The 25,170-nt window shown below is 40.3% G+C and overlaps 4 protein-coding genes and 5 long non-coding RNA genes across 14 annotated transcripts; 3 read left to right on the forward strand and 6 right to left on the reverse strand.

Moving 5' to 3' along the window:
- Positions 1 to 397: 397 nt before the first annotated feature.
- Positions 398 to 2,206, forward strand: LOC130696899 (uncharacterized). Of its 2 annotated transcripts, none has more exons than XR_009002743.2 (6): positions 398 to 592; positions 651 to 789; positions 860 to 1,043; positions 1,106 to 1,198; positions 1,276 to 1,449; positions 1,552 to 2,206. It is a non-coding gene; the product is annotated as an uncharacterized LOC130696899 (long non-coding RNA). The 2 variants fall into 2 exon arrangements; XR_009002742.2 differs by having other exon boundaries at positions 1,289 to 1,449.
- A 1,011-nt stretch (positions 2,207 to 3,217) lies between these two features.
- On the reverse strand, positions 3,218 to 4,975 carry LOC130696891 (uncharacterized). 2 transcript variants are annotated; one of them, XR_009002734.1, is made up of 5 exons: positions 4,807 to 4,975; positions 4,431 to 4,702; positions 4,276 to 4,368; positions 4,025 to 4,185; positions 3,218 to 3,922 (listed from the first exon to the last, which is right to left on the reverse strand). It is a non-coding gene; the product is annotated as an uncharacterized LOC130696891 (long non-coding RNA). The 2 variants fall into 2 exon arrangements; XR_009002735.1 differs by having other exon boundaries at positions 4,025 to 4,198.
- A 43-nt stretch (positions 4,976 to 5,018) lies between these two features.
- Positions 5,019 to 5,690, reverse strand: LOC130696892 (uncharacterized). Its single transcript, XR_009002736.1, has 3 exons — positions 5,604 to 5,690; positions 5,221 to 5,355; positions 5,019 to 5,158 (listed from the first exon to the last, which is right to left on the reverse strand). It is a non-coding gene; the product is annotated as an uncharacterized LOC130696892 (long non-coding RNA).
- Positions 5,691 to 6,281: 591 nt separating this feature from the next.
- LOC130696710 (uncharacterized) lies at positions 6,282 to 10,713 on the reverse strand. 4 transcript variants are annotated; one of them, XR_009421054.1, is made up of 6 exons: positions 10,228 to 10,713; positions 9,712 to 10,015; positions 8,574 to 8,783; positions 8,046 to 8,202; positions 6,776 to 7,930; positions 6,282 to 6,714 (listed from the first exon to the last, which is right to left on the reverse strand). It is a non-coding gene; the product is annotated as an uncharacterized LOC130696710 (long non-coding RNA). The 4 variants fall into 4 exon arrangements; XR_009002698.2 differs by lacking the exon at positions 6,282 to 6,714 and having other exon boundaries at positions 6,736 to 7,930; positions 10,228 to 10,384; positions 10,457 to 10,713; XR_009421055.1 differs by lacking the exon at positions 6,282 to 6,714 and having other exon boundaries at positions 6,736 to 7,925; positions 10,228 to 10,687.
- A 294-nt stretch (positions 10,714 to 11,007) lies between these two features.
- LOC130696709 (cysteine-rich motor neuron 1 protein-like) lies at positions 11,008 to 18,228 on the forward strand. Its single transcript, XM_057519802.2, has 7 exons — positions 11,008 to 11,549; positions 14,484 to 14,696; positions 15,929 to 16,099; positions 16,174 to 16,799; positions 16,876 to 16,966; positions 17,425 to 17,662; positions 17,729 to 18,228. The coding sequence occupies exons 1-7, from the start codon at positions 11,504 to 11,506 to the stop codon at positions 17,850 to 17,852; spliced, it is 1,509 nt and encodes a 502-aa protein (XP_057375785.1). The 5' UTR covers positions 11,008 to 11,503; the 3' UTR covers positions 17,853 to 18,228.
- On the reverse strand, positions 11,942 to 14,563 carry LOC130696711 (uncharacterized). The gene is made up of 5 exons (XR_009002699.1): positions 14,438 to 14,563; positions 13,456 to 13,668; positions 13,211 to 13,340; positions 12,947 to 13,150; positions 11,942 to 12,069 (listed from the first exon to the last, which is right to left on the reverse strand). It is a non-coding gene; the product is annotated as an uncharacterized LOC130696711 (long non-coding RNA).
- On the reverse strand, positions 17,939 to 20,229 carry LOC130696708 (adipocyte plasma membrane-associated protein Hemomucin-like). Its single transcript, XM_057519801.2, has 6 exons — positions 20,081 to 20,229; positions 19,441 to 19,898; positions 19,050 to 19,379; positions 18,742 to 18,989; positions 18,534 to 18,671; positions 17,939 to 18,471 (listed from the first exon to the last, which is right to left on the reverse strand). Exons 2-6 carry the CDS (start codon positions 19,889 to 19,891, stop codon positions 18,367 to 18,369), a joined length of 1,272 nt encoding a protein of 423 aa, XP_057375784.1. The 5' UTR covers positions 19,892 to 19,898; positions 20,081 to 20,229; the 3' UTR covers positions 17,939 to 18,366.
- Positions 20,230 to 20,467: 238 nt separating this feature from the next.
- Positions 20,468 to 22,527, forward strand: LOC130696885 (cryptochrome DASH-like). The gene is made up of 5 exons (XM_057520019.2): positions 20,468 to 20,621; positions 20,679 to 21,627; positions 21,719 to 21,925; positions 21,990 to 22,237; positions 22,301 to 22,527. The coding sequence occupies exons 1-5, from the start codon at positions 20,544 to 20,546 to the stop codon at positions 22,400 to 22,402; spliced, it is 1,584 nt and encodes a 527-aa protein (XP_057376002.1). The 5' UTR covers positions 20,468 to 20,543; the 3' UTR covers positions 22,403 to 22,527.
- An 82-nt stretch (positions 22,528 to 22,609) lies between these two features.
- Positions 22,610 to 24,754, reverse strand: LOC130696884 (ankyrin repeat and SAM domain-containing protein 3-like). The gene is made up of 5 exons (XM_057520018.2): positions 24,431 to 24,754; positions 24,171 to 24,369; positions 23,984 to 24,105; positions 23,102 to 23,921; positions 22,610 to 23,041 (listed from the first exon to the last, which is right to left on the reverse strand). Exons 1-5 carry the CDS (start codon positions 24,697 to 24,699, stop codon positions 22,712 to 22,714), a joined length of 1,740 nt encoding a protein of 579 aa, XP_057376001.1. The 5' UTR covers positions 24,700 to 24,754; the 3' UTR covers positions 22,610 to 22,711.
- Between the last annotated feature and the right edge of the window lie 416 nt (positions 24,755 to 25,170).

A 25,170-nucleotide genomic window follows, 5' to 3' on the forward strand; every position in this document is an offset into this window, starting at 1 on the left:
GAGCTCGGTTTCGATATTTTATGATTCACCTGAAACCGAGCATTGGTCTCAAAATGAGAAAAACCCTTACCCACCGTATTCAGGTTACTGCTGTTACTCCAACAGGAATCCTAGGGAAAAGTAGTGCTCTGCCTCGTTTCTTAATAGGTAGGTATTTGGGCCTCAAGGGGGTAAGAGTTCTCGTATTAAGAAATTGCATCCGTTGGGGGAACAGTTTTTCCGTTTTTGTACCCACTTATGGCAATCCGTTTTACACAAAAAAAAATTTCGGCAAAAAAAAAAAAAATCAAACTTTTTTCTTTTTTTCCGACACGTAGCCATCTACCGCTCAGACTCGTTATTACTGGCGTAGGCAATTTCAGTCCATTGGATGCCATTCGCAGTTAGTTCAGTAGTGTGGATGGAGAGAATGACGCGTGGCTGTAGGAACAATTGAGAAATGGATAAGATAATACAACAAAAGGATGATAAGTGTAAACATTATTATATTGGTTTTCAATTATTAATTATTGGTTATTAGATCCAATTATGAAGCTGCAGGCCCAATTATTGGAACAACACAAAATATTAGATAACAGCAAAGCTAAGGATGGTAAGGCCTAATACGCAATGATTCTATTTATTTGCCTTGATTGATTTGTGTTTTGTAGCTCAAATTTTGAGTCTACAAGCTCAGCTAGGGGAAAAGAAAAATTGGAACGGAACAGTTTCCAAACAGTGAAGGAGGTTTTTCCAAACTCATCCCTAACTGAACATGAGGATGAATTGGCATTAGGCAAACACAGTCAGGTACCTAAACTTTTCAAATAAGAATTCAAAATAAGTATAGAATTTTAACAAACAATTATTTATTGTTTAGTTATTCAGTCCACCACCTGACAGTGTGTTAAATTTAAATTCTGTTAGTGCTGCACTAAAAGAATCGTTAGTAATAAGTCCATGCAGCGAAGGAATTGAACAATTGTGGGACCGTATTTGGGCCGAAAATGAATGTGGTACGGAAACCGAGATATGGCACGAGTTCAACATAAAACATGGATTAGGTACTTTTTGGTTTTTTGTCTATCGAAAAAGTATTCTTAATGCTATTATTTTGCATTCACAGAATTTTAGCAGGGGATCAAGTCAAGTCTGGAAGTGTTACAGGATGGAAGAGTCAGCCTACAATTGAAAAAACACAGAGTGCATTACCATTAAGGTATGAGGTAAAGTAATAGAGTATGCACATTGTCTAATGAGAAGTACCATCTTGTGTGAATGAATCCTGTATAACAGCAATCCTTTATAGTTCTGTCACAGCTAGAAGCCTCAAATAATTCTGCTTCCCTTGCTAAAGAACAACTTGTTCTTTACGCCCAGAGTGTTGGTGAAGCTGGGTACTTAAATGGCCCTAAAGATGTTTCACTTCACTGGCATTGCAGCGATGAACATCATACATGGACTCTTTAGGTATGAAAGGAATTTTCTTGAAAAATTTTTGAATTTATGATGAAACTTTTCTCCTCCTTTTTGCCAACCATTTCTAATCGACAAAAAAAATTTATCCAATAGGAAAGGATTTTCAGCATACTGGGAACACAACTATCAACCATGCAACATTCTACGGGTGTTATTTTATCATTCAAGAGCCTTATACAATGATTTTCATCTACAATTTGTATTGCCTTTCCCGAACTTCTGTCAGAAGTTGAATCTATAAGTCATGTAAGTCACATGAGCAACAATTGAGATGCTTAATGGTGTTGTTTTTCTTTTCTCAGTGTAGGTTAATAGTAACATTGGATCTGAAAAAATTCTTGGTTGGGGCATGACACTGTATAAATTGTAATGATTGGATGGATGACATGATATTTCTATACTTCATTCGGATTCCCGAGACGGTATTTTATATTTAAAAAATTGAAGTGCATATCTGGGCTCCCTTCCTTTCCGTAGCCCCGTTTCCCCTTGACTCGTAATAAGCCCGTAGGGGGTCATGCCCCTACTGTACGGTATATATAAAAATAACATATACCGAGGTTTGGAGGGCTCTGGCCGGAAAGGGGACGTGGGGGTCCGCTTAGTCCGATGATGTGTTCACGGAGGGCTCTGTGGCTACCCACAAATCCGAACTAAAGGTTAATCGCTCCTGTAAAAATGTTCCAAATCTTCAGCTCTTCTTCCGGCTTCTCTTAGCCAATCACCGGGTAATCTCCCCGGTGGGTCAACAAGGCAGTGTCTCCCCCTGCCTGGGTTGACGGCAACTTTTGAAAGGGCTATTGTGCCTTTTTAAAGTTGCAAAAATAATTGTAATGTGCAGAGAATTGCCAATAAATTTTTTTTTAGAAAATATTTTTTTCCAAAATTCTTTTCTTTCATTGTCTGTGTTAGCTGTATTCACACGTTATCCACTTGTTTTTTTTTTTTGTTTTGCTTTATTTGTTTTTGTCACCTTTGATGGTAAGCAGTGTTTATCGTTTATCTGCAAGTATTCAATTATTATTTATTACACTCTTTAAATTATTCAACTTAGATTCAAAGAACAACGTGTAATATCTGGATATTTTTTGAAGTAATTTTGTATTTTGTTTTACTCGTATGGGAACCGATCCCCAGACATTCAGCGTGCAACGCTGATGCTCTAACATTGAGCCACGAGATATATCTAAATATTTTATTATCGCATATCATATGTTATCGTCTAGGATGTTTATGCAGTCTTTCAAAATTATATGTTTATCTTCTATTATTTTCAAAAGGTTTATAGCTCTGTGGTAGAGCCTTTAGCTGCGATACTTGTTACCCTTGGTTCAAACCTCAGTAAATGTGTAAAAATGAAGAAGAATAAATATTGAAGAGCATATTGCAGAATAGCATTTCAGTTTTATTCTAAGTGTAAATGCAAGTCCACAAGCAACTAGAAAGCCAACTTGACATCATATGATTCATGGCTCATTGGTAGAGCATCGGCGCGGTATGCTGAACATCCAGGGTTCGATCCTTGAATAATAATAGAATGCTTACAGATAAACGATAAACCAATGGAAACAATGCTTACCATCAAAGGTGACAAAAACAAATAAAGCAAAGCAAAAAAAAACAAGTGGATAACGTGTGAATACAGCTAACACAGACAATGAAAGAAAAGAATTTTGGAAAAAAATATTTTCTAAAAAAAAATTTATTGGCAATTCTCTGCACATTACAATTATTTTTGCAACTTTAAAAAGGCACAATAGCCCTTTCAAAAGTTGCCGTCAACCCAGGCAGGGGGAGACACTGCCTTGTTGACCCACCGGGGAGATTACCCGGTGATTGGCTAAGAGAAGCCGGAAGAAGAGCTGAAGATTTGGAACATTTTTACAGGAGCGATTAACCTTTAGTTCGGATTTGTGGGTAGCCACAGAGCCCTCCGTGAACACATCATCGGACTAAGCGGACCCCCACGTCCCCTTTCCGGCCAGAGCCCTCCAAACCTCGGTATATGTTATTTTTATATATACCGTACAGTAGGGGCATGACCCCCTACGGGCTTATTACGAGTCAAGGGGAAACGGGGCTACGGAAAGGAAGGGAGCCCAGATATGCACTTCAATTTTTTAAATATAAAATACCGTCTCGGGAATCCGAATGAAGTATAGAAATATCATGTCATCCATCCAATCATTACAATTTATACAGTGTCATGCCCCAACCAAGAATTTTTTCAGATCCAATGTTACTATTAACCTACACTGAGAAAAGAAAAACAACACCATTAAGCATCTCAATTGTTGCTCATGTGACTTACATGACTTATAGATTCAACTTCTGACAGAAGTTCGGGAAAGGCAATACAAATTGTAGATGAAAATCATTGTATAAGGCTCTTGAATGATAAAATAACACCCGTAGAATGTTGCATGGTTGATAGTTGTGTTCCCAGTATGCTGAAAATCCTTTCCTATTGGATAAATTTTTTTTGTCGATTAGAAATGGTTGGCAAAAAGGAGGAGAAAAGTTTCATCATAAATTCAAAAATTTTTCAAGAAAATTCCTTTCATACCTAAAGAGTCCATGTATGATGTTCATCGCTGCAATGCCAGTGAAGTGAAACATCTTTAGGGCCATTTAAGTACCCAGCTTCACCAACACTCTGGGCGTAAAGAACAAGTTGTTCTTTAGCAAGGGAAGCAGAATTATTTGAGGCTTCTAGCTGTGACAGAACTATAAAGGATTGCTGTTATACAGGATTCATTCACACAAGATGGTACTTCTCATTAGACAATGTGCATACTCTATTACTTTACCTCATACCTTAATGGTAATGCACTCTGTGTTTTTTCAATTGTAGGCTGACTCTTCCATCCTGTAACACTTCCAGACTTGACTTGATCCCCTGCTAAAATTCTGTGAATGCAAAATAATAGCATTAAGAATACTTTTTCGATAGACAAAAAACCAAAAAGTACCTAATCCATGTTTTATGTTGAACTCGTGCCATATCTCGGTTTCCGTACCACATTCATTTTCGGCCCAAATACGGTCCCACAATTGTTCAATTCCTTCGCTGCATGGACTTATTACTAACGATTCTTTTAGTGCAGCACTAACAGAATTTAAATTTAACACACTGTCAGGTGGTGGACGAAAATCATTGTATAAGGCTCTTGAATGATAAAATAGCACCCGTAGAATGTTGCATTGTTGATAATTGCGTTCCCAGTATGCTGAAAATTCTTTCCTATTGGATAATTTTTTTTTTTGTCGATTAGACATGGTTGGCAAAAAGGAGGAGAAATGCTTCGTCATAAATTCAAAATTATTTGAAGAAAATTCCTTTCATACCTTAAGAGTCCATGTATGATGTTCATCGCTGCAATGGCAGCAAAGTGAAACATCTTTAGGGCCATTTAAGTACCCAGTTTTACCAACACTCTGAATGTAAAGGACAAGTTGTTCTTTAGCCAGAGAAGCAGAATTATTTGAGGCTTCTAGCTGTGACAGAACTATGAAGGATTCTATGAGGATTGTGCTGGATTTATTAACACAAGATGATACTTCTCATTAGACAATTTTCATTACACTAATACTTTACCTCATACCTTAACAGTAATGCACTCTCAGTGTTTTTTCAACTACAGGCCGACTCTTCCATCCTGTAACACTTCCAGACTTGACTTGATCCCCCGCTAAAATTCTGTGAATGCAAAATAATAGCATTAAAAATACTTTTTCGATAGACAAAAATCCGAGAAGTACCTAATTCATGTTTGATGTTGAACTCATGCCATTTCTGGGTTTCTGTACCACACCTATTTTCAGCAGTCTTTATGGTAATATTGATCAAAGCCACATGTACCACTATGAAATGGATGTTGAAACGCAAATAAAAACCTGTTGGGATGGATATCAGGAGAATCAGAATAGATCTCAATCAACTTCAGTTATTCTTTTCCCTAGAGTACTTAGTGACATAGCATAATAGATATACCTGCCTCAAATCAGAACCATAGACCAACAGAAAAGAACACAGAAATGTAGCTGTGAAAGCAGATCACTTTAGAACACATGATCAGGTATAGATCATCTAAGAGTAGACGTAAAATGCAAAGACAAAAATATTGGGCATAATTGCAGCTTACCAAACATAGTAGCAAAATAAAATAATTGTCCAGGAAAGACATATGCACACTTGGGTTGGCGAATCTGAAAGTCTGATGCAATGTATTGCAATCCGTTTTACCCCTCCCCACCCCCCCCAAAAAAAATAAAATAAAAATATCGGCCTTACTTTCTGTTTTACTCCTACCCACCGGTAGATGGCGATAGTTGTGAAATAGAAAAAAAAGGCCGACATTTTTTTTTTTGGATTAACCCCCCCCCCAAAAAAAAATAAATAAATAAAAATTCTCGGCCTTTTTTCTGTTTTACTGCTATCGCCATCTACCGGTCAAATTTCTAGCAAATTCTCTACGTACACTCACTGAATATTTCTGCTGCATCGCGCTAGCGCTATAGCGTACTGGCACGCTAGCATTGTGTTAATACTCAGTGTATTTCAAAAACGATTAACCTAATGAAAAAAAATAGCAATTTACCCGGAATTACCATTGAATTTTCAGTATATCCTATGATATTCACCGAGTTCCAATGAGTGTCAGTTTTTTTAGAAAAAAATTTTAAGCCCGACTAAATAAGCCCGAGTTGGTCGGGCTTAAAATTTTTTTCTTTTTTAGTACCCATTAACGCAAATTCAGAAATCTTACACTTTAGTTGATAAAAAAAAAAAAACTTTTAACGGTAAGAACAAATTACGTCTATTAACTTTTTCACGTTAGGCACAATTTACGTGAATTATTTAATGTGGAATGAAAACCTGTAGTCGAAATATAACAACAGCCAATTCGGAGACTATGGGTTTTACCAGCATCTGGCGGAGAGCTATTAGACTCGGTAAGTCTTGTATCCACTTGTGAGGATGTTGATATGCGTGAATAAAAATGGACAACGGAAAAAAAAAACTCCAACTAAAAAAAAAACTGTTTTATACTTTAGTCAGCGGTTAAAGGGCGAGGAGAACAAACATTTAGGTGGGCTCTAATAAAACGAAAACAGATTTTTAAAAACCTACTTGTGTGAAAGCCACTGAAGTCAGATCGGTAATGAAAACTAAAAAAAAAAACTTTATTTATGATTCACCTTGTAGACTCCAACCGATAAAAAGACAGCCGGATCAAGTGTTCTGTCCGCCATCTATAAGTAAAGTAGTTGAACACTTTGGTATGTCGTTATTATTATTATTTTTTCTAGATACTCTCTCGGTCACCATCACTTTTCCATCAGCCTCGCTCCATAAAAGGAATTGGGTTTCCTTTTTCAGAAAAAAACTAGAAAAAAGAGAGAGAGAGAAGGAGGGGACAAAAAAAAATGTTTTATAAAGTGGCCCAGCTGTGAAACTTGACACGCGACAGCACATCATGAGCTGATTCACGCAGGTATACGCAGCGCGACACACACAAAAGATATAAATCAACCGCGTGTGATGCGTATTCTTAAAGCGCACAAACTCGCTATGCCACCGCCCAGGTTGTTCATTTTTTTTTCTCTCCCCCAAAACATAACTACCAAAAAGGTTTAGTGCCACATCTTATTCCAGCAGTAAGAGTAGAAGAAAATAGAAAGAGGGGGAAAAAAAATTCTACACGATCCATCACAGTCAAATAGCCCAACAAGAATTCAGTAAGAAAAGAACGAATCCCTAAAGCTCGGCCTCTCTTTTTAAGGATCACATCAATAACACTGTATGGAAATTAAACCTGACGATCAAGTTTTTTTGTTTTTTTTTTTATTTTCCCTTTCGGAGTTAGGCAGAGAATGTCCTTAATGCATCGTTAAAAATGTTGATTGTTCCTGTTATGCCTTTCTAACAAGAACAACAAAGTGAAATTTGTTGTTGCTTCGTGGCTTCCCCTTTTCATTACCTACAGGAATCCTCTCTTTCTGTGCATTAATGAAAAGGTTTAGGATGGCGATAACATTGTTTAGACGCCGGACCGCGTCCCAGGCTCTTTCTCGGGATACTCTTCATTCCAGTTAGCTGAGTAATAACAATGACGCCATCGTGTACCGAGCAGGAGCGTCCGTAATTGCGCGTGCGCGTCGTCTCAGCTTGCGACCGCGATGACGGCATTCAAGTGCGATATCAGATTGGAAACAAGTGCCAGAAAAGCCAGGAATAAAGAGATCCTCCTCCGTTGGAATTTCCACGCTAAAAAAAAAGAAAAGAAAAGAGGAAATCCTATCGAAAATAAGGTAGGGAATGTTTGGGTGTGCCACGAATGGTCAAGTGGCTGAAAGTAAGGAGAAAATTTGACGGATTGTGACGTGATTGCTATTTTCTATTTTAGCTTGCATCGCCAACTGATGATAAATTGCTCATCTCCGGTTATTGTGCGGCGGCCGTTCTGTTCTGAATTAAAAAACAAACAAGACAAAAATACTTTATTAATAGAAGCGCGGACGCGCGTGTGCATCGTTTTACGTCAAAAAAAAAAAAAGAAAAAAGAAAGAACCTTCCTTCGTACCGGAAGGACGGCATCACATGTTGAGATACTCGGGCCAGCCAGAAAAAAAAAAAAATGTGGGGAGTGTTTGGCTGTTACCATTTCCTTTTAATTCTCTTTTACTCGCCACCAATTTCTTTTAATTTACTGCTGTTGTGGTGGGTGTGCGATGGAAACCCTGGAACGAAATTTGAAACCGAAAAATGTTAGACTTTTGGAAACTAAACACAAGAGGGCACAGATTTCTCTTGCTCCAACACATCATTGAAATCCTCGATGTGTGTATCGCCTTTTCGTGTTTTTCTCCCCTCCATTTCACGACATTGTCGCAGTGATTTATTCGAAAAAAACCATCTCCTCGACGACCCGTCCAGATAGTCCTTCTTCATTCAATACCCACCTTTGGGGGAGGGAAAGGCGAAATCCTAGCCGGGCGCGAGTCATCCGGATGACGACATGTATACTCTATACGCTGATGATTCATCTGGTCAGGGATGTGCAACCTACACCAAAAATGGAGGGACAACTGTTCTTTCATTTCATTCTTACCAAAGTTTTTCTGTCCCCATCGACGCCGGATGCTGATCGTGACCGACGTGTCACACGGTTTTTAGAATGGATCTGTTCAAGTTGCTCCTGATCTTCAAAGGCCGATCATCATTGCCAACGTTCCCGTGCGCTCAGTTTACAAACAGAAACAGAAGGTAACCGGAGTCGTTTAGCAAATACGTTTTTTTTAAACGCCAATCCAAACGCACTCTGCAATTGAAATGAAACAAAATACATTTTTAGAACTAACGATAGAAAAAAGAAAACATGAAGATATAGACACCCCGTTGAGTGGGAGAGGTTGGCGTGGGCGTCATTGGCGGAAATTCGAAACATTAGTATTTCTTTGGCGGAATGTTCGCACACACACACATACACGCACGCAAAAGAAACAAAAGAAACATACGTGGAATGTGGTTACCAAAGAACAACACAAAATAGAAACGTTACATTCTTTGCCGTGTAGCCTCGCTTCTTGGCTTGTTGGGAAACTTGACAGCTGATAATGCAAGCACGCACGCATAGAGTACGTCATGATTAAACTATTACGAAATGTCAAGGACGTATTGAAACGTCGTCAACTTCATCGCAGGTTTTCGGGCTAGGTAACACTCGCTTTCGCTTCTGTGTAATACGTTGTTGATGATGATGGCTATTGAACCCCACTCCAAAAAAAAAAAAAAAAAAAAAAAAAGAAAGAGCCAGATAGTGCAACTAACTGAAAAACATCTGCTGACATGTTTTCGCCTATTTTGTACACAGACCCTGACGTATGCAAATGCGATAGATTTCATCAGCTGATTATATTATGCTGGTCAAGAGACGGGAGGCCGGCTGGAGGGTATAGTACATTAGACTCACTTATAGAGCTCTCAGTGTTGCATTTGCAAATGCACACAACACGAAAGCCGGACATCTGCTCTCTCTCTAAAAAAAAAAAAAAAAAAAAAAAAAAGCCCCAGCTGACATTATTCCTTTTTTTTTCTCCCCTGTCTTTTATATAACTCGACGAGAAAGATATTAAAACTTTTCATAAATCACCGACATTATTTCTCCATAATGGCAAATGAAAAAAGAAAACGGTACCCTTTAAAAACAAAACAAAAACAAAAAAATAGTAATATATTATTTGACTTACTCTTTCCTGGTGCTTTCATCTGCATCATCAGCGGAGCAAGCAACACGCAACAACATCCGCCGACTTATTTTTCTTATTTCTTTGCTGGCATCGCAACGTGTGCAACCCTTTGGGTCCGTTATCATCACATATGCGCAAACTGCTAAATATAGCCGTTGGGCAATATTCAACCAACGCAGCGCCCGGGAGTTTGATTCGGCCAGCGCGCACACACACGTTTCGCCTTCGGAGCTGCGCTGTTTGTTTCATTTCTTCCTTTTTTTGGGTTTGAACGTTTTCCCAGTTTTTTCATTGTTGTTCGTGGCTGGGGAAAAAAAAAAAAAAAAGACGTCAGCCAAGAGGGAGCAAGCAGACCATGTGTTTGCAATGATCGATTGATAAAATTGAAGGTTGCATAAAAGTACACACATACACCCTGTACACACAAACTTTACAAACTGATAAGACCCATAGTTGGCGCCGAACCAAACGAAATTTGTTTTTGAGTTTTGTTGTTTTTGTTTTTTTTGTTTTTACCCTTGTTTTTTTTTTCCCTTTTTGGCGAATACATGAAATTTTCAACTGGTTTCAATTCTCCTTTCGTACGCGTATCCCCCGCCAATGCGAATACGACCGGCAAGGTAGAGCAGCAGCATCAGCAATAGTGACGTAAGCCAGCGGGCAGAAAGAGAGCCTGCGTTGAGGCGAAAGAAAAGAAAAAACCCAAAAAAGTACAGTCTACATCAAGCGCACAACGGTATCTTACCTTGCCCGTTTCTCCTCTCCTTTTTTTTTTTCTCGTTCATTCTCGCTCTCGTCTCCTGTTGCTCCCGTCTTCTTTTTAAATAAAAACACGTCGTGCCCGCCACGGGCAAGGCAGTCGGGCCGAGTCGTCAGACGCGGACGGTTCACGCTGCCACACAGTTCGTCCCAGCATTTTTTTACGTTTGGCTTCTGTTAAAGGAAAAAAACAATTTCTCGTCAAAATTCAAAGTGTTTTTCTTTTATCCTTTTTCTTTCTTTCTGTGGGTGATTTGCGACTGTAATAAGATTCTGTTTTCCGCCAAATCTTTCGTGACCATCTTAGAAGAAAGGAGACAAAAAAAAAAAAAAAAAGACAGACAACCTTGGAGACTCCTTATTTTCACAAATAAAAAAAAAAGAGCCGGGCAAGATTTAGTTTGGCCCGGGCCATTTAGAAAACAAAAAAAAAAAAAAAAAAAAAAAAAAGGTGGACGAGTTTGCTGTTGGAATTTTCTCTTAAATAATTGACCAAGGATGACTTGAAGTTTTCCATTGCAGCTGATTTCTACTTCTTTTGTGCGTTTCTCAACTAAACAAGAAGAAGAAGAAAAAAAAAACATAAGAAAAAAAAAATGACCAAAAAGCTGCTTCGTCAGCGTGCAGTGCATGGTCGTTTTTTTGGCCGCTTGGAGGTGAACAAGGCATCTTTCAAAACGGAGAAAATCAGAAAGGTAGAAAGCCAACAAAAAACACGAGTAATAACACAAGTGTGAGCGGGGACAAGAAGAAAAACAACAACAGAACAAAAAAATCTGTGACTCTTTCGCACTTTGAGGGGATTGTGTGTCACACAGGTGTGCGTGAGCGGCGGTTGTTTTAAAAAAAAGGACGACGTTTTCTTTCTTTTTTTTTTTTCTTGTTTTGTTTTCGCAACTGTTTATACATAACCGCAGGAGAAGAAGAACAAGAACCAGTCGCCCACACAGCGTTTGCTTCACGTTCCAACGGCGGAAGCAACAAACAACAACAAACCCCTTCAACAATTGCAACTGATTGCCAACCCGCAAACATGAAAAGGTACGGCGCCATGCTGGCCGTCTTCATCCTGCTGGCAGGTAAGAGACTGAGATCAGTCTGCATGTATCGCACATCATCTTTTCTATTTTTTTTTTTTTTTTTTTATTATTATTTGTGACGACTAGTCGGCCGTTTCTCGCCGACTTGTTATACCTGTAGTAGTCGACTTCTATTTCGAATATAGGCTTTATGGTAATCAAATATCAATAGTTGATGATATTGCGCAAACGTTTCACACACACAAAAATCCCAGGTTTTGCATAGCGATAGACACAAAAACGAGAGAGAGAGAGAGAGAGAGAGTGCGAGAGAAAGAGGTTCTTAAAATACTTGCCACGGATCGATTGATGCCATAGGGCGGCCATGGCGGGGGATATTGGGGTCGGCCAGTTCGTGACGGATGTATGCAAATGCCCAATAGAGCCAGGCGCCGGCATATTTCTTGGAGTGGAGCCCGTCGCCGCCGTAGAGTCTATCTACACACACACACACACACACGCTTTCTGGCTCGCTTCGTGACTCGTTTGAGTTGCAAAATATCGAGACAGTCGTAATCTCCTACAAGAAGTGGAAGAGAAACAAAAAAAAAGAGAGAAACTGTGTAGAGTCCAGGGGATCAATTAGGTTTGCTGCTCCATTAAACACAGAGGGGGAAAAAAAAAATAAAATAAGAACGGACCAGCAGAAGAAAAATGAAGCAACACCCTCTGCTAACTACTAACCTCACTTCTTAAGCGATGAAAGAATTATGGAATCGTTTTTTTTTTTCGAGGCTCCCCAAGTCTTTCGCTAAATTTAGAGCCAGACGGTATAGCAATGAGAAAGAGAGCATTGGCCTTTCCGTCTCGCAACCCCCTTTTTTCTTTTTCGCGCAATGGACGAAACAGTTTCGTTTGCATTTGTCGTTATTTTCACTCGCTCCGTTGAAACAACACAAGTCGTCTTTCAATCAGACCAAGAATTTTTTGCTTGGCGAGATGCTTCCAAGATAATCATGGCGAACAAATAAACAAAGCGTCAAGAAGATGTGGAGTGGAGCTAACGTTTTGCTACGGTGCAGCAGAGCAGATGATGTTTCCTCTTGTCTGACATCGATTGGATCGGTTCACTTGTTTGTTTTCGTTTGTGTTTGGTCTCGGCAAACAGTGCAGATAGGCGTTTTGATTTTCTCCTCAAAAAAACACAATCGAGATGAAGAAACAGCTACGGCCATCTGGGTCATTCGTTTGCCTATCAGTCTACGTGCTATCCCGTTATTTAGGAATGCTTAAATAAAACTAGTAAAAAATAAAAGAATTCAAAGTCCCTCTTTACACAAGACTTGATTAGGGGGAGTGATTGATTGTTCAAGGATCCGTTCACGGAAGAGAAATGTGGAGGTTGACTGTCTTATTAAATAGCTATTTTCAATAAGAAAAATTCGAAAATGGATTACTCGTATACTAACACGCCCCGGATTCCGGCCTTGAAAATGGCTGCAGCAGATTATCAAGACCATGCGCAGCGGTGGTAGTAGTAGTAGTAATAGTACAAGCCGCGAAGGCAGCAGCGGCCGCGGCCGTGTAGACGACGACGTGATGAAAAATTCATCGGAACTTGGCAGCTAGACGAAACTCTAGGAAAAGCGTGATCTTTTTTTCTAAATATGAGAGAATAATAAGCAAAAGGGTCGCAAAGGACAGTCAGTGGCGCCACGAACCGTTAAAATAACACATTTATATATGTGTGTGTGTTTGTGCGTGTTGCGTGTGTGTCTGTATACGATCTATCTCGTCTAACGATCGTGCGACTCTCATATTCAAAATGGGAGGCTTCGAGAGACAGAGCCACTAGAGTGTTATGAAAGCAAAGAAAGAAAAAGGAGACAACAACACAAAAAGACAGAGAGAATGGTGTTGGCTACTTTAGGATTGATGACGTTTGACGTTCTCTTTTTTTTCTTACCTTTTGCGTATCTTAAAGATGATCGTAAAGCGTGAATTATTGCCCAAACACTTCCAGCGATTGCGCGCAGATCGCCAACCTTGGCGGTTTGGTTGGTTCAAGGTCGCATCGTGTAGTCACGCCGCAACATTTTTTTTTCCCTTTTAAAAATGGCGCCTCGGTTGTTTCCGTGGTTGTTGCGTATGCCTCCGGTCGGGATGTTTTGTCTGTACCCTATAACAACAACAACAACAACAAAAAATATATGTATACATTGAGAAAAAATAAAGGCCAGAGAATAAGAATAAATAAATAATTAAAAACAAAATCTTTAAAAGAAAGTTGGCTTGTGCGAGAAAAGGAAACGTACAAAGTGCACGAGCGTGAAAAAAAAAGTCACGGAAACAATGGAGGCTGCAAGAAAAACAAAACAACAAAATCGAGACGTGTGTGGGTTTTGCGTGTTCTACTTGTATCTCGTTTTTGTTTTGGCGCAACGTCTGCCAAAATGGTTTCGCTGGAACAAGCGATCAAGAAACAACAAGTCTGCTAGAGCCGAAAAGAGATTAGCAATTGGACAGACAAGCGTGAATTGTTCGCCTAGTCGTTGACAACGAAGATGGCCGTCCGCTCGTGATCACATTTCACGCATAATCAAGCAAAACAAAAAGTCGTAACATTCCTGCATACACAGAAAGAGCTACGCAGTTTTACATGTCCGTCTTTTTGTATCGTGCGTTCGTGCGTGAATTTGCGCCGCACACGACCGAGACGACGAATACAGTCCGGCATTGAATTAACGAGCTGTTGCGCAAAATTCCTTTCTACAAAAAAAAAATTCCCCTTGTTGTTTTGTTTTCACGTTTTACTTTCTTCTTCTTCTTCTTCTTTGTGGGACTCTGCGGGGTTTAATCCCCCCCCCCCATTTGTGTTTTTGTTGTTGAGTTAGAAACTTCTCACGGTAGTGTCCTTGATAACTTTGGTCTCTGAACGATGCCACTACCACAACAATGGATGCTTAATCTCGTCTCATCTCTAACGGTTGATAGGTCTTGGCTGTTGCCGGGCGCAACAACAACAATCCTGCACAGTGGACGGAGTGACCTATGAGGACGGATCTTCCTGGCCGTCGCTGGACGGATGCCAACAATGTCGATGCAGTTCGGGTTTGACGTTTTGCGTCCGAGTCTCCTTCTGCCGCGACCTCGGCCAATGCGGCGTCATCGTGACACTTCCCGGGGCATGTTGCCCGGTCTGTTTTGGTAAGACAATCCATTTTGTTAGCCCCCTTTTCTTCTTCTTCTTTTTCAGTTTGAAAAAAAAAAAAAAAAAAAAAGAAGGGCGGCTGTAAAAGTTGCTTGAAACAATAATGTAGCCACAACGACCATTACGCCTGTCGTCGCGGTCGATCATTTATCTTCACGTCTCCCGCCCATTTCAGTTACGGATGCCACGCCATTCCCTTTTCTTCTTTCTCTTTTTTTTTTGTTTGACTTCTCGCTTAACCACAAACACTGCAACAGGGAAAAAGCGTTAATGAATCATTTCCCCACTAGAGAACGACAAAGATCATTTCGAGCTAAGTGATAGCGTTCATTTTCAAACTTTCAAAAGTAGCCTACATTCAAAGACAAAGTCGTACGTGTTTTATCAGCTTCCGTGGTGAAAGAAAAGGCCAAAACCTTAATGGTGTTTACTGAAAGACACGGGGATACATTTTGTCTACGTGGACTATCACGTTTTCTACAGTCTTTTGCGTTTCCAAGAGCTGTCGACGTCGATGCGATTACATTTTAGATGCCTTTCACCAAACTGCTGTCAGACAAACACGAGGGGAAAAAACAAAGAGCATTGCAAACACGTACGTAGCGCACGTACATGGTCTACCACGCAAACGGCCAATGACTTGTACTAAAAGTACGGGATCTCGGCCGTAAAAAAAGAACAAAATCTCTCCATCAAACTGACAGGTTTTTTCCCCCCAACCCAATGTTGATGTGGAATGAAAAAGAGAAAACACAATCAGCCTTTAACAGATCTATACGACAATTTAACAAAGGGAAAGGCCCTTGAAATGTTAAACTGTGTAGAAATTTCTAATCAATCAACAAACAGGGCGATAGATCTATTTCAACTATTTCATCATGTGAACACTTGCGTAATGCTATCAACTCGTGATAAGCAGTCGAGTAGAAAAAAAAAAGCTTTTGATGCTACAGTTCCCTGTTTTATCCCTATCTGTTTCTATCTAGGGACGTTCATCGAGGAATAGCTTGTTTTTAATCGACCAACATTCCTAACTGTGCGATGCCTTCCGTACGGTAGACAAAGTGGCGTCGTAGGTTTATAAACGACAGCACTGAATAACCCACCACAGATGTGTGATAAGATAACTTTATGATGGACGCACAATAGCGGCGGATGCGTACGCTATTGTGAAAGGGGACAAAAAGGACTGATAGCTAATGCGTTAATTGATTTTACCTTATCAAAGGCTGCGTAAGCCCGTCAGGGAGAAAGATGTCACTCAACGAAACTTGGATGGAAGATGACTGTACGACTTGCGTGTGCCGTGATGGCCAATCCAAGTGCCAAGCCTCCTTCTGCCGGACGCCTTGCCTCCATCCACGCAAAGTTCCAGGAGAGTGTTGCCCAGTCTGTGATGGTATAATATCATGATTATTTTGTCTCAACGCATTGAAAAAAAAAAAATTATACATAACTTTGTGTGTGACATAGATGACTGCCACATACAATGCCACTACGGGCGGGCAGTGGATTCCAACGGCCGGGAGCTGTGCGAGTGTCGTAAGGTGCCGGATGAGGATTTCCGCGACTTGCAGGTGACCATTCAAACCAAGGTGATAGACCGAGACGGCGCAGAAGGAGTGGACGGGCAAGAAACCGACGGGGACTTTGTTACGGCCGGAGCCAATGAGGCCATCAGTTGCCCAAGGGTACCGTGCAAGCGGATGTGCCCGCACGGTTTCCAGACCGACAGTCGAGGCTGCCCGATATGCAAGTGTCAACGTTGCAAATCCATCCAGCCGTGTCACAAAAAATGCGCGTTGGGCTTGGTCCATGACGGACGAGGATGTCCGACTTGTCATTGTCGACCGGGCGGCAGTACATTGCCCTCGCCGATTGGCAGTGGTGCGGCAACGCGCCTACCGTCCATGACGTCATCGTTCACTGTCAGCAGCAGCACTAACGGCAAGTGTTTAGCTGGCGGAGGCAACCTTACCTACAATTACGGTGATCGTTGGCAAATGGATGACTGCACCCACTGCGTCTGTCACCCTGGAGGACCCACTTGCACAGAGATGGCATGCCCGCTCCCCTGCCATAATGCCATCTTCGTTCCGGTAAGCTGATGTTTGTCTGCCAAATTCGCTGTCTCTAAGTAAACATTGACATTAACGCTCCTTCATACACACATAGGGTCAATGCTGTCCAGTATGCGGTGATAGCTCACGCACTTCGGCCACACCAACTGGTGGCTCGTCCAACCAACCACGCAATGAGACTCGAGGTATATGATATATGCCTTGTCACATAATACTATTACTGAACAAGTTAAGACTTGACCATGGGCTTCTCTCCTTTCACGAAACATAATGCGTGACTAGGCGGCTTTCGGCTGTTCCTCGATCTTTTTTGTTTTCTTTTTCTTTCATGTCTCTTTAACGATTTACCCACGTCCAGAGCAAAAAGTTTCGTTTACTTTTGTTGATTCTTCTCTCTTTTTTACTTGGCTGGAAGCATTTTTTGTCTTCTACTTACCTTTGACGTGATGTAGTACGTAGACAAAGCCACACGAGAAGAGAAAACCCAGAGTCGTGAGTTGTGTTTACTCAAGTGACTTGGGTTTTTTTTTTCTTTAGACTTCCTTCGTTTATTGATGCGAAACACGTTTTTCCACGGAGTAGTCTGACTGGAAAGAAAAGAATTTAGTTCAGGTCTAACAAAATATCATTTTATGATACCTAGACGGAATGGCGGATGGCACGGCGCTACTGACGTTAGTGTTAGTGTGCGTGTCCCTGGTAGCCGGATTGATTTTAATCGTGGCCATTTTGGCCGTATGCGTGGCCCGTCAGTGCCAACGGCTACAGCTACACGAAGAGAGCATGGCGGCTGCTGCCGTCAAATTAACGGCTGTCAACCGCTTGAGACCCAAATCCACCAATCTCGACTATCAGTATAATCTCTATCTACACCGTTATAGGTAAATCTTGTGACCCATTTTCCGCATCCTGCTTCTCGTTTTCGAACCACTTGATACTTTCTACAGGGAAACTGTGCCGAACGGCTGGCCATTTGATGGATCGGAGAGATCGACCGACTCACAAGACAAGGATGAAGGCGGAAGCAGTCAGTGCAGCAACAGCCCTTTACTGATGGTCAAATCCGCCTAAAGTTCCAGCCATTTTCAAACAAGCTGACTGCGATCAGCACCACTTTTCAAAGGCTTGCCTGTGGATGCGCACTTTCTGTACATAGCTTCAACCAACATCCATTTTATTTAATGATAATTTGATAGACAGGTTTTAAGAAAGAGAGAGTAGTCACCTTAGGATAGATTTACCATGACGATTGTTTAGTGTTTAATTGTTTCACGCTCGTGTTCACTACGTCGGAGGGATCGACATTTCGGAAGAATTTCACCAATTTCAAATTAAATGATTATTGAATATAGTTTTCTCTACCTGTAAACATCTCTGTAATCTCGTTGTAACATTATCAAATTATTATGATACACTGGGACGATTACCGAGGAACGGCGAGACATCACACCACACGTTTTGTTTCTTTTTTCCCGTTTAAAGCCCTCATTATTGTTTTTAAGCTCCTTAACTGGCAAAGAAGATGAAATGCAAATCTATCAATTACTACTGTTGAGACCTGGGTGAGTGCAGTAGACAATCCGTTTTAGCCGAGTGAGAAGACGGGTTGCTTAACAAAGTGAATAGAATCTGGCATTTTAATTCGGCCGATATAGTCATTGTAAGGCGATCCTAAGTACATATAACCATTCTAGAAGGAACCAAAAGAAACAATTAACAGAAATAAAGTGTCATTTTTAAAACAATACGTACAATGATCTTTGCGTCGCTGAAAAAACGTACGTCAGACAAATTTGAATGCCAAGAATTGATTATTTTCCCATTCCAATCCACTTCGAGGATCACTGAGTAAGGCGGCAGGACTGGCAAAAGGGTTTCAAAATTCATAATCTTAAATACAAAAAAAATTTATTATTAAATTTTTTTTTTCAGTAGATTGTAGGTAAAATTTAAGTCATACGTGAGAAGCAATTTTACGGAGAATGGGCAGATCCACATATTTCGCGGCAAAATCAAACGGAAATTTCAAAACATGCAGAAGCCGTACTGCAAGCTTTCTCAACAATGGCTGACTGTACATGAATTCCAGTGGGTTAAATTCACCAGGTAACCGTACCGTAACTAAGGCGACAAAAATGTTTCCATCTGGACTGAGATTCAGATTGTCCGGCGAACCGGGTATACCATCCAAAAATACCTCAGAAGTGCCTTGACGAAAGATGACAAATCATAAGTGCCTAATGGGAAGTAATAATACGCTTTCTTTACCTGCTTTAGGACCCCGAATGTAGTACTTGTGGAGTCTATATCGAAGACATTCTGCAAAGATCAGGTAGTCTTCGTCCGGTGATAACACTATGCCGTTCGGGAAGTGAAGGTTCTCTAAGAGGACTTTATTTTCATTCGTTTCAGGATCAAAAACTATAAGACGTCCAGATGGGGCTCCAAGCATTTCCCCCACAGATTCGTCCAAATGATAGTTTGTACTAGAAACCGTGTAATAAATCTTGCCATTTCTGGCAGGAGCTACACTGTTGAAAGTTTTTGCAAGTTTTCCATCCACTTCTGTATCTTTGTTTACAAGGTTCAAAACTTGTCCTGTTGCAATGAAGTAAATTTTGTTTTTAACTGAATGTTTTATTCCAGATATACTTTTTACCTGATTCAAAGTCAATTTGATAAATTCCTAAATATGAATCTGCTGCAATCAGCTGCCCTTTGGAATTAAAATGAATTCCCAAAGGTCGTCCACAGTTTTTCCCATCCCAATTTCCTTCACATTTTTCTCCAAACTTCGCAACAGCTTTCATTTTCTTACCATTTTCAGATATTTTAACAATAGCACCTCCTTGAAGAGTGGTATAAAAGACGTCAGGTTCAACTGGGGATACTTCAAAACATTCAGGTCCTACGATTTCCCCTTCAAACAATTTCTCTGCTTTAGCAAGGGCATAGTCTTTTGGATCAAGTGCCCCTTCAAATGGTAAAGGCGGAGGAGCTATGAAAGGCTCCAAGCTACTGTAAGGTGGGAAACCTGGAATGAAGAGGATGACACCCAAAATAACGGTAGTGTCAACAAAGACTCTCAGAAGATGTTTGGCTAAACCCATCTTCAATCTGTAAAAATCGACAAGAAGGATCTGACTTATTTTGTTATCTTACATTTACAATCGCACATTTCTTATTTTAACGATTCTTATTCTTCGATTCTTATTTGACGAACTTCTGCAACAAATTTGCAGAGGTTCCCGAAATTTTATTAATACCTAATGACTTGTATCAAATACTTTTATCTCTACCTTAATAATTGGGCTTCCTGAACTCTATCGACTTTCTTTATCCATCCACGCGGGAATCTCCCCGGTACTATGATAAGGATGAACACACTTCGATTCGGTTCGGAAGTTCGATCAACAGGTCCCTTACCTCAAGTCCCAGAGTTGTCTAATTAAAGAATTGAAGTTATAACCGGTTAAAATTACAACTACAGGGCTACCATCTAACGGTTTTCTTTTAAAACTACATTTTCAATACAAGGAAATAAATTTTAAAAAATCAACAAAAATTTACATACAGAACTAATACATAATTTATCTAGTTGAAAATATAACGTAATATAGTTGCATAATAATTTTTGAAAAGCAAAACATTTGTCATGTGCAATCAGTCAACAACTTTAGTGTTAACAATTATGTGTCAATTGCAGACGATAAATTACGATATTTCAAATTACGTAATGGATTGTAACTAACATAACATTACATGCTCAAGATTGTAAACATGACAAACAGAATAGCTGTTTGTTTGTTTCGTAATGATCTAAGATATCATGACAATGAGGCAAGTAGCTTTCAGCATCAACATTGACAGAATTTTAACAAACATTCCTTCTTTCAGGTTCTCGCACATGCACACAAAAATGCAGATTACATACTACCGCTTTATTGTTTCGATCCACGCCATTTTGTAGGAACACACCACTATGGTTTTCCAAAAACAGGATCTTTCCGAACACAATTTCTCTTAGAAAGTGTTGAAGATTTACAAAAGAATTTGTTAAAACATGGAAGTAACTTGATGATTGTTCATGGAAAACCAGAAGACACTATTGGCAACATTATGAAAAATCTGGTAGGATTCAAGCTTACATTACTTTTACATGCTGAAGTAACAAAAGAAGAAACTAATGTCGAAAAAAGTCTTCAGAAAGTATGCCAAGAAAATAAAGCAAGCTTTGTCAACATCTGGGGATCAACTTTGTACCACAAAGGAGATCTGCCATTTCAGATCAGTCGTGTTCCTGATGCATATACAGCTTTTCGAAAAGATGTGGAAGATAAGCTAAAAATCCGCCCAGAAATTTCAATGCCAGCAAAGCTGAAGCCAGTTCCTTCTGTTCCATCAGAAATATCTTGGGGAAATCTTCCATCTTATGAAATGCTAAATTCCACTAAGCCACTATTGAATCCTTCTTCAGCTTTCCCATTCAATGGAGGTGAAACAGCTGCATTGCAAAGACTGAAATCCTATCTGTGGGATACAGATGCTGTTGCCCAATATAAAGAAACAAGAAATGGATTGATTGGTCCCAACTATTCAACAAAATTCAGCCCTTGGCTGGCTCTTGGCTGCCTTAGTGCAAGAAAAATTCATTGGGAACTTGAGAAGTACGAGCAGCAGAGAACTAAAAACCAGTCGACCTATTGGGTTCGTTTCGAGCTGCTTTGGCGGGATTATTTCAAATTTGTTTCGATAAAATATGGAGACCGGATATTTTATCCAAATGGGATGAAAGGAAAACGTCAAGAATGGAAGAAGGACATGGAACTATTCAAGGCGTGGCAAAGTATGTTTGCAAGGTTCTCCAAGTTTATCCTTTTTGTTGTTTTTTTTAGCTTAGAAAATCTCAGTCGAATAATTAATCTTTGTTTGCACAGTGGGGAAAACAGGAGTCCCGTTTGTCGACGCTAACATGCGTGAACTGTTAGCAACTGGTTGGATGTCAAATAGAGGACGACAGAATGTGGCCTCGTTCCTGGTTAAAGATTTACAACTGGATTGGCGCTTAGGCGCAGAGTGGTTTGAATCTTTGCTGCTCGATCACGACGTCTGCAGCAACTATGGCAATTGGAATTATGTAGCGGGTACTTTTTTTGGACTGTAAACAATTCTAGCAGTTTCTTAAAAACAATCACATTTCGCATGAAGGTATCGGAAATGATCCGAGAGAAAATCGGAAATTCAACATGATCAAACAAAGCATGGATTATGACCTAGAAGGAGACTTTATCCGTCTATGGGTTCCCGAGTTGAGAGAAATACCAGGATCAAAAATTCACTCACCCTGGATGCTCAGCTCAGGGGCCCTCTCTGCAGCGAACGTCAGACTCGGACAAAACTATCCTAATCCTGTTGTTGTGGCACCCGAATGGAGTCGTCATCACCGGGAAGGAAAGGTAATTTTCCTTTCTTTTCTTTCTAATTTGCGCCTTGCAACTCAAATGTGACGGTACGTTTAGGATAGCGGCCATGGCGGACGAGGTCACGGAATTCCTAAAGCAGGGAATCAACGAGGGATTGATTTTTATTTCAAGAATCCTGGAACCAAAAATAAAAATTAAAAGCTTGTGGAAATACTTATCTGAAACACTTTCGAAATGGCGAAGCACAGCTCTTGACGAGTTTCATCTTCCCAGCTGAGAATCCTGTAATATACTGATATTTATTACACCAAAACACTTTCGTGTTTTGTGAACAGCAGATATTGAATTCGCGTTGCAGGGCGAATCGTCTCTTGGGGAAGCTTTTGTGTAAAATGTGTTTATTAGTTGACTATAAAACAACGCGCATAAAATTTTCGGCATTAAAAAGATAACTCGTTATAAAGTATAGAAAATCATGAAAAGAAATCGACAAAAAATTTAATACCATCAGTATTTCTTAAAAAATCCCTCGGCGCACTGCATTTGTTTGACCAGGTAATCTAAGTGGGCATTTCTTTCTCGTATCGCACGAGGAGATTTATCTGTACCAGGTAGATTGCGCAGTTCTTCCACTGTCCTCGTCATGTCATTCCATATGACTTTTAACTCTGCCAGGTCTTGTTTACACACCCAGGTATTAACCAGAAACTCTTCGCTTATTCGGTAATGATTACTTCTTGTCTGAAAATATTCGATGGTCGACAAAAACTTGCGTCGCGCTCCCAACGAATTGACACCGATTTCGCGCAAATCATTCTCATTCATCGTTAGAAATACCTTTATTGAAAATAGAAAATTATTTTCAGAAGATCGAAGGAAAATGTTTTGCCTATTTACTTGTAAGTCAATGTCCTGTTCTTCGAAATGCATTTGGTACTTGGCGAGGCCTAAATTCGCTAGAACAGTGGAGAGATCCTTCGGCAGTTTGACTGAGGCGCTTTCTTGATAGTTGCTACTGCTGGCGTCATTGCTACCCACGACTGGGTACCGTTGCTCGACAGCTGGTGACCATGGACTGAGTAGCATTTTAGAAACACTGCCCGGTATAGGTTTTGCAATAGATTTTTTGAAATGTCTAGGACGTTGATGGTCGTTTCCGGTGCTGGCAATAGCCTGCTTAAATATCATCGAAGTGCCTGGCCACGCATTGAATGGATTAAAACCTTCTTTGGCTGATTCAACACCTTCGGGACTGCAGCGCGTGATATCACCAGGTGACGGAAACCATTGAGCTTCAGGTACGCCACCGTCCACGTTGTCGATAACAACGTCAGGAATCTGGTTGGATGCAGGTTCGGCATATTCAGGAAACTCGGCGAATCTCTCGAAAAATGCAGTATACGGTGATTTTGGCTTAAATCTTGTTGGCGCTGGTGCCAAAAAAAGGTGGTTCGGTTTGGTTTTCTTTGAGTTTCCTAAGGCTTCCATGCCATGGATATTGCATTGTTGCTGGTGTCTCAATTGTTGTTCTTGTTGTTGCTCCGATATCATGTTTGCAATTGGCGCGTAACCGTTTCGTAGAGCTACGTGGTATGCTGTGTCACCGCTAGATGTCTTAACATTGACGTCTACGCCTTTTTGAATCAAAGCGCGCGCAATGGCAAACTGCCCTGTTTGGGCAGCTATGTACAAAGGAGTTTGACCGTGAATCTCTTCTCTGGGAGGCAATAATGAGCAATTACACAACAATCGATCAACATAGTTTCAAACCGTCTTTACCTAACATTGGGATTTGCGCCATAATCAAGCAACAGTTGGGCAGATTCACCGTGAGTGGCTTGAATAGCCAGCATGAGTGCTGTAAACTGGTCATGATCTCTTTCTTCTATAAAAGCTCCATGCTGAAGAGGAAAAAAGATATTTATCCAGTATGAAACATACATTAGTTAGCACACAAAATGTGTACCATAAGGAGAAGCTTGATTGTTTCTTCACTGCCACAAAGAGCAGCCAACATTAATGGTGTTTTGCCATTTGGGTTTTTCAGATTAACATCAGCTTTCATTTCAAGTAAATACAGTACCGTTTCATTATGGCTGAAAAGACTAGCATACATGATTGCAGTCCAATTGCCACTATTTCTCGAATTAGGGTCCACCTGGCACCTGGAACACAAAAGTGATTGAGAATGAATTCGAAATTGGCTGTGAAAATAGTTAACTGCACCTTTCAATGAGGTGCCTAACACTTGAGGTGATGCCAAGACTTGCTGCAGTGTGGAGGTTGAAAGGCATCAAATCATCTTCGTGCAATAGCTGAGTGAGTGTGCTTTCAAACTGTTGATAAAATTCTGACTGGGCTTCATTTTCCTCATAATCAGCCTCTGCATGGCCTGTGGGCGATGAGCTGAAGCGATCATTGTTTTCGGCTTCTACGTTGCAGTGAGGCAGTCGAAGAGGCGGCGGCTTAGCTTTGACTTTTGGTTGACTCAGCATTTTTTTGCACCGTCGAGTGGATAAAAGGGGAACGGATAAAAACTTTGTATATAAAAATAAAAACTCGAAACTTGTTAATAAGTTAAAATATCATCCAGCAAGACCTGCAATAAAAGAATAGAACAAAAAAAAAAACCAAGGGTTTAACCCTTAAAGCGTCGTCACGTGAGAAATTTCTCCAAGTCACTCACCCCAACAGCAGCAGCCACACGTTTTCACTCTCCTCTCAAACTGTTTCCGAAAACTGAACGATGAACAAAAAACAGCTGATAATCTTGATAATCGATCCTGATTGACCTGTCAAAGTGGGATTGATCGATACTCGAAAGCGATTCGTAAATTATTATGATTGTCGTTAGAGAATTACAAAAAGAGACCATTTCGTCGATCTGTAATTTAGAAAGCTTCCGATGTCGATTACAAAATTACACGTACGATTTTGAAAACGGAGATGGAATGAAAAAAACTCAA

The sequence above is a fragment of the Daphnia carinata genome, chromosome 5, assembly GCF_022539665.2.
Source record: "Daphnia carinata strain CSIRO-1 chromosome 5, CSIRO_AGI_Dcar_HiC_V3, whole genome shotgun sequence".
NCBI classification, from domain to species: Eukaryota; Metazoa; Arthropoda; class Branchiopoda; order Diplostraca; family Daphniidae; genus Daphnia; species Daphnia carinata.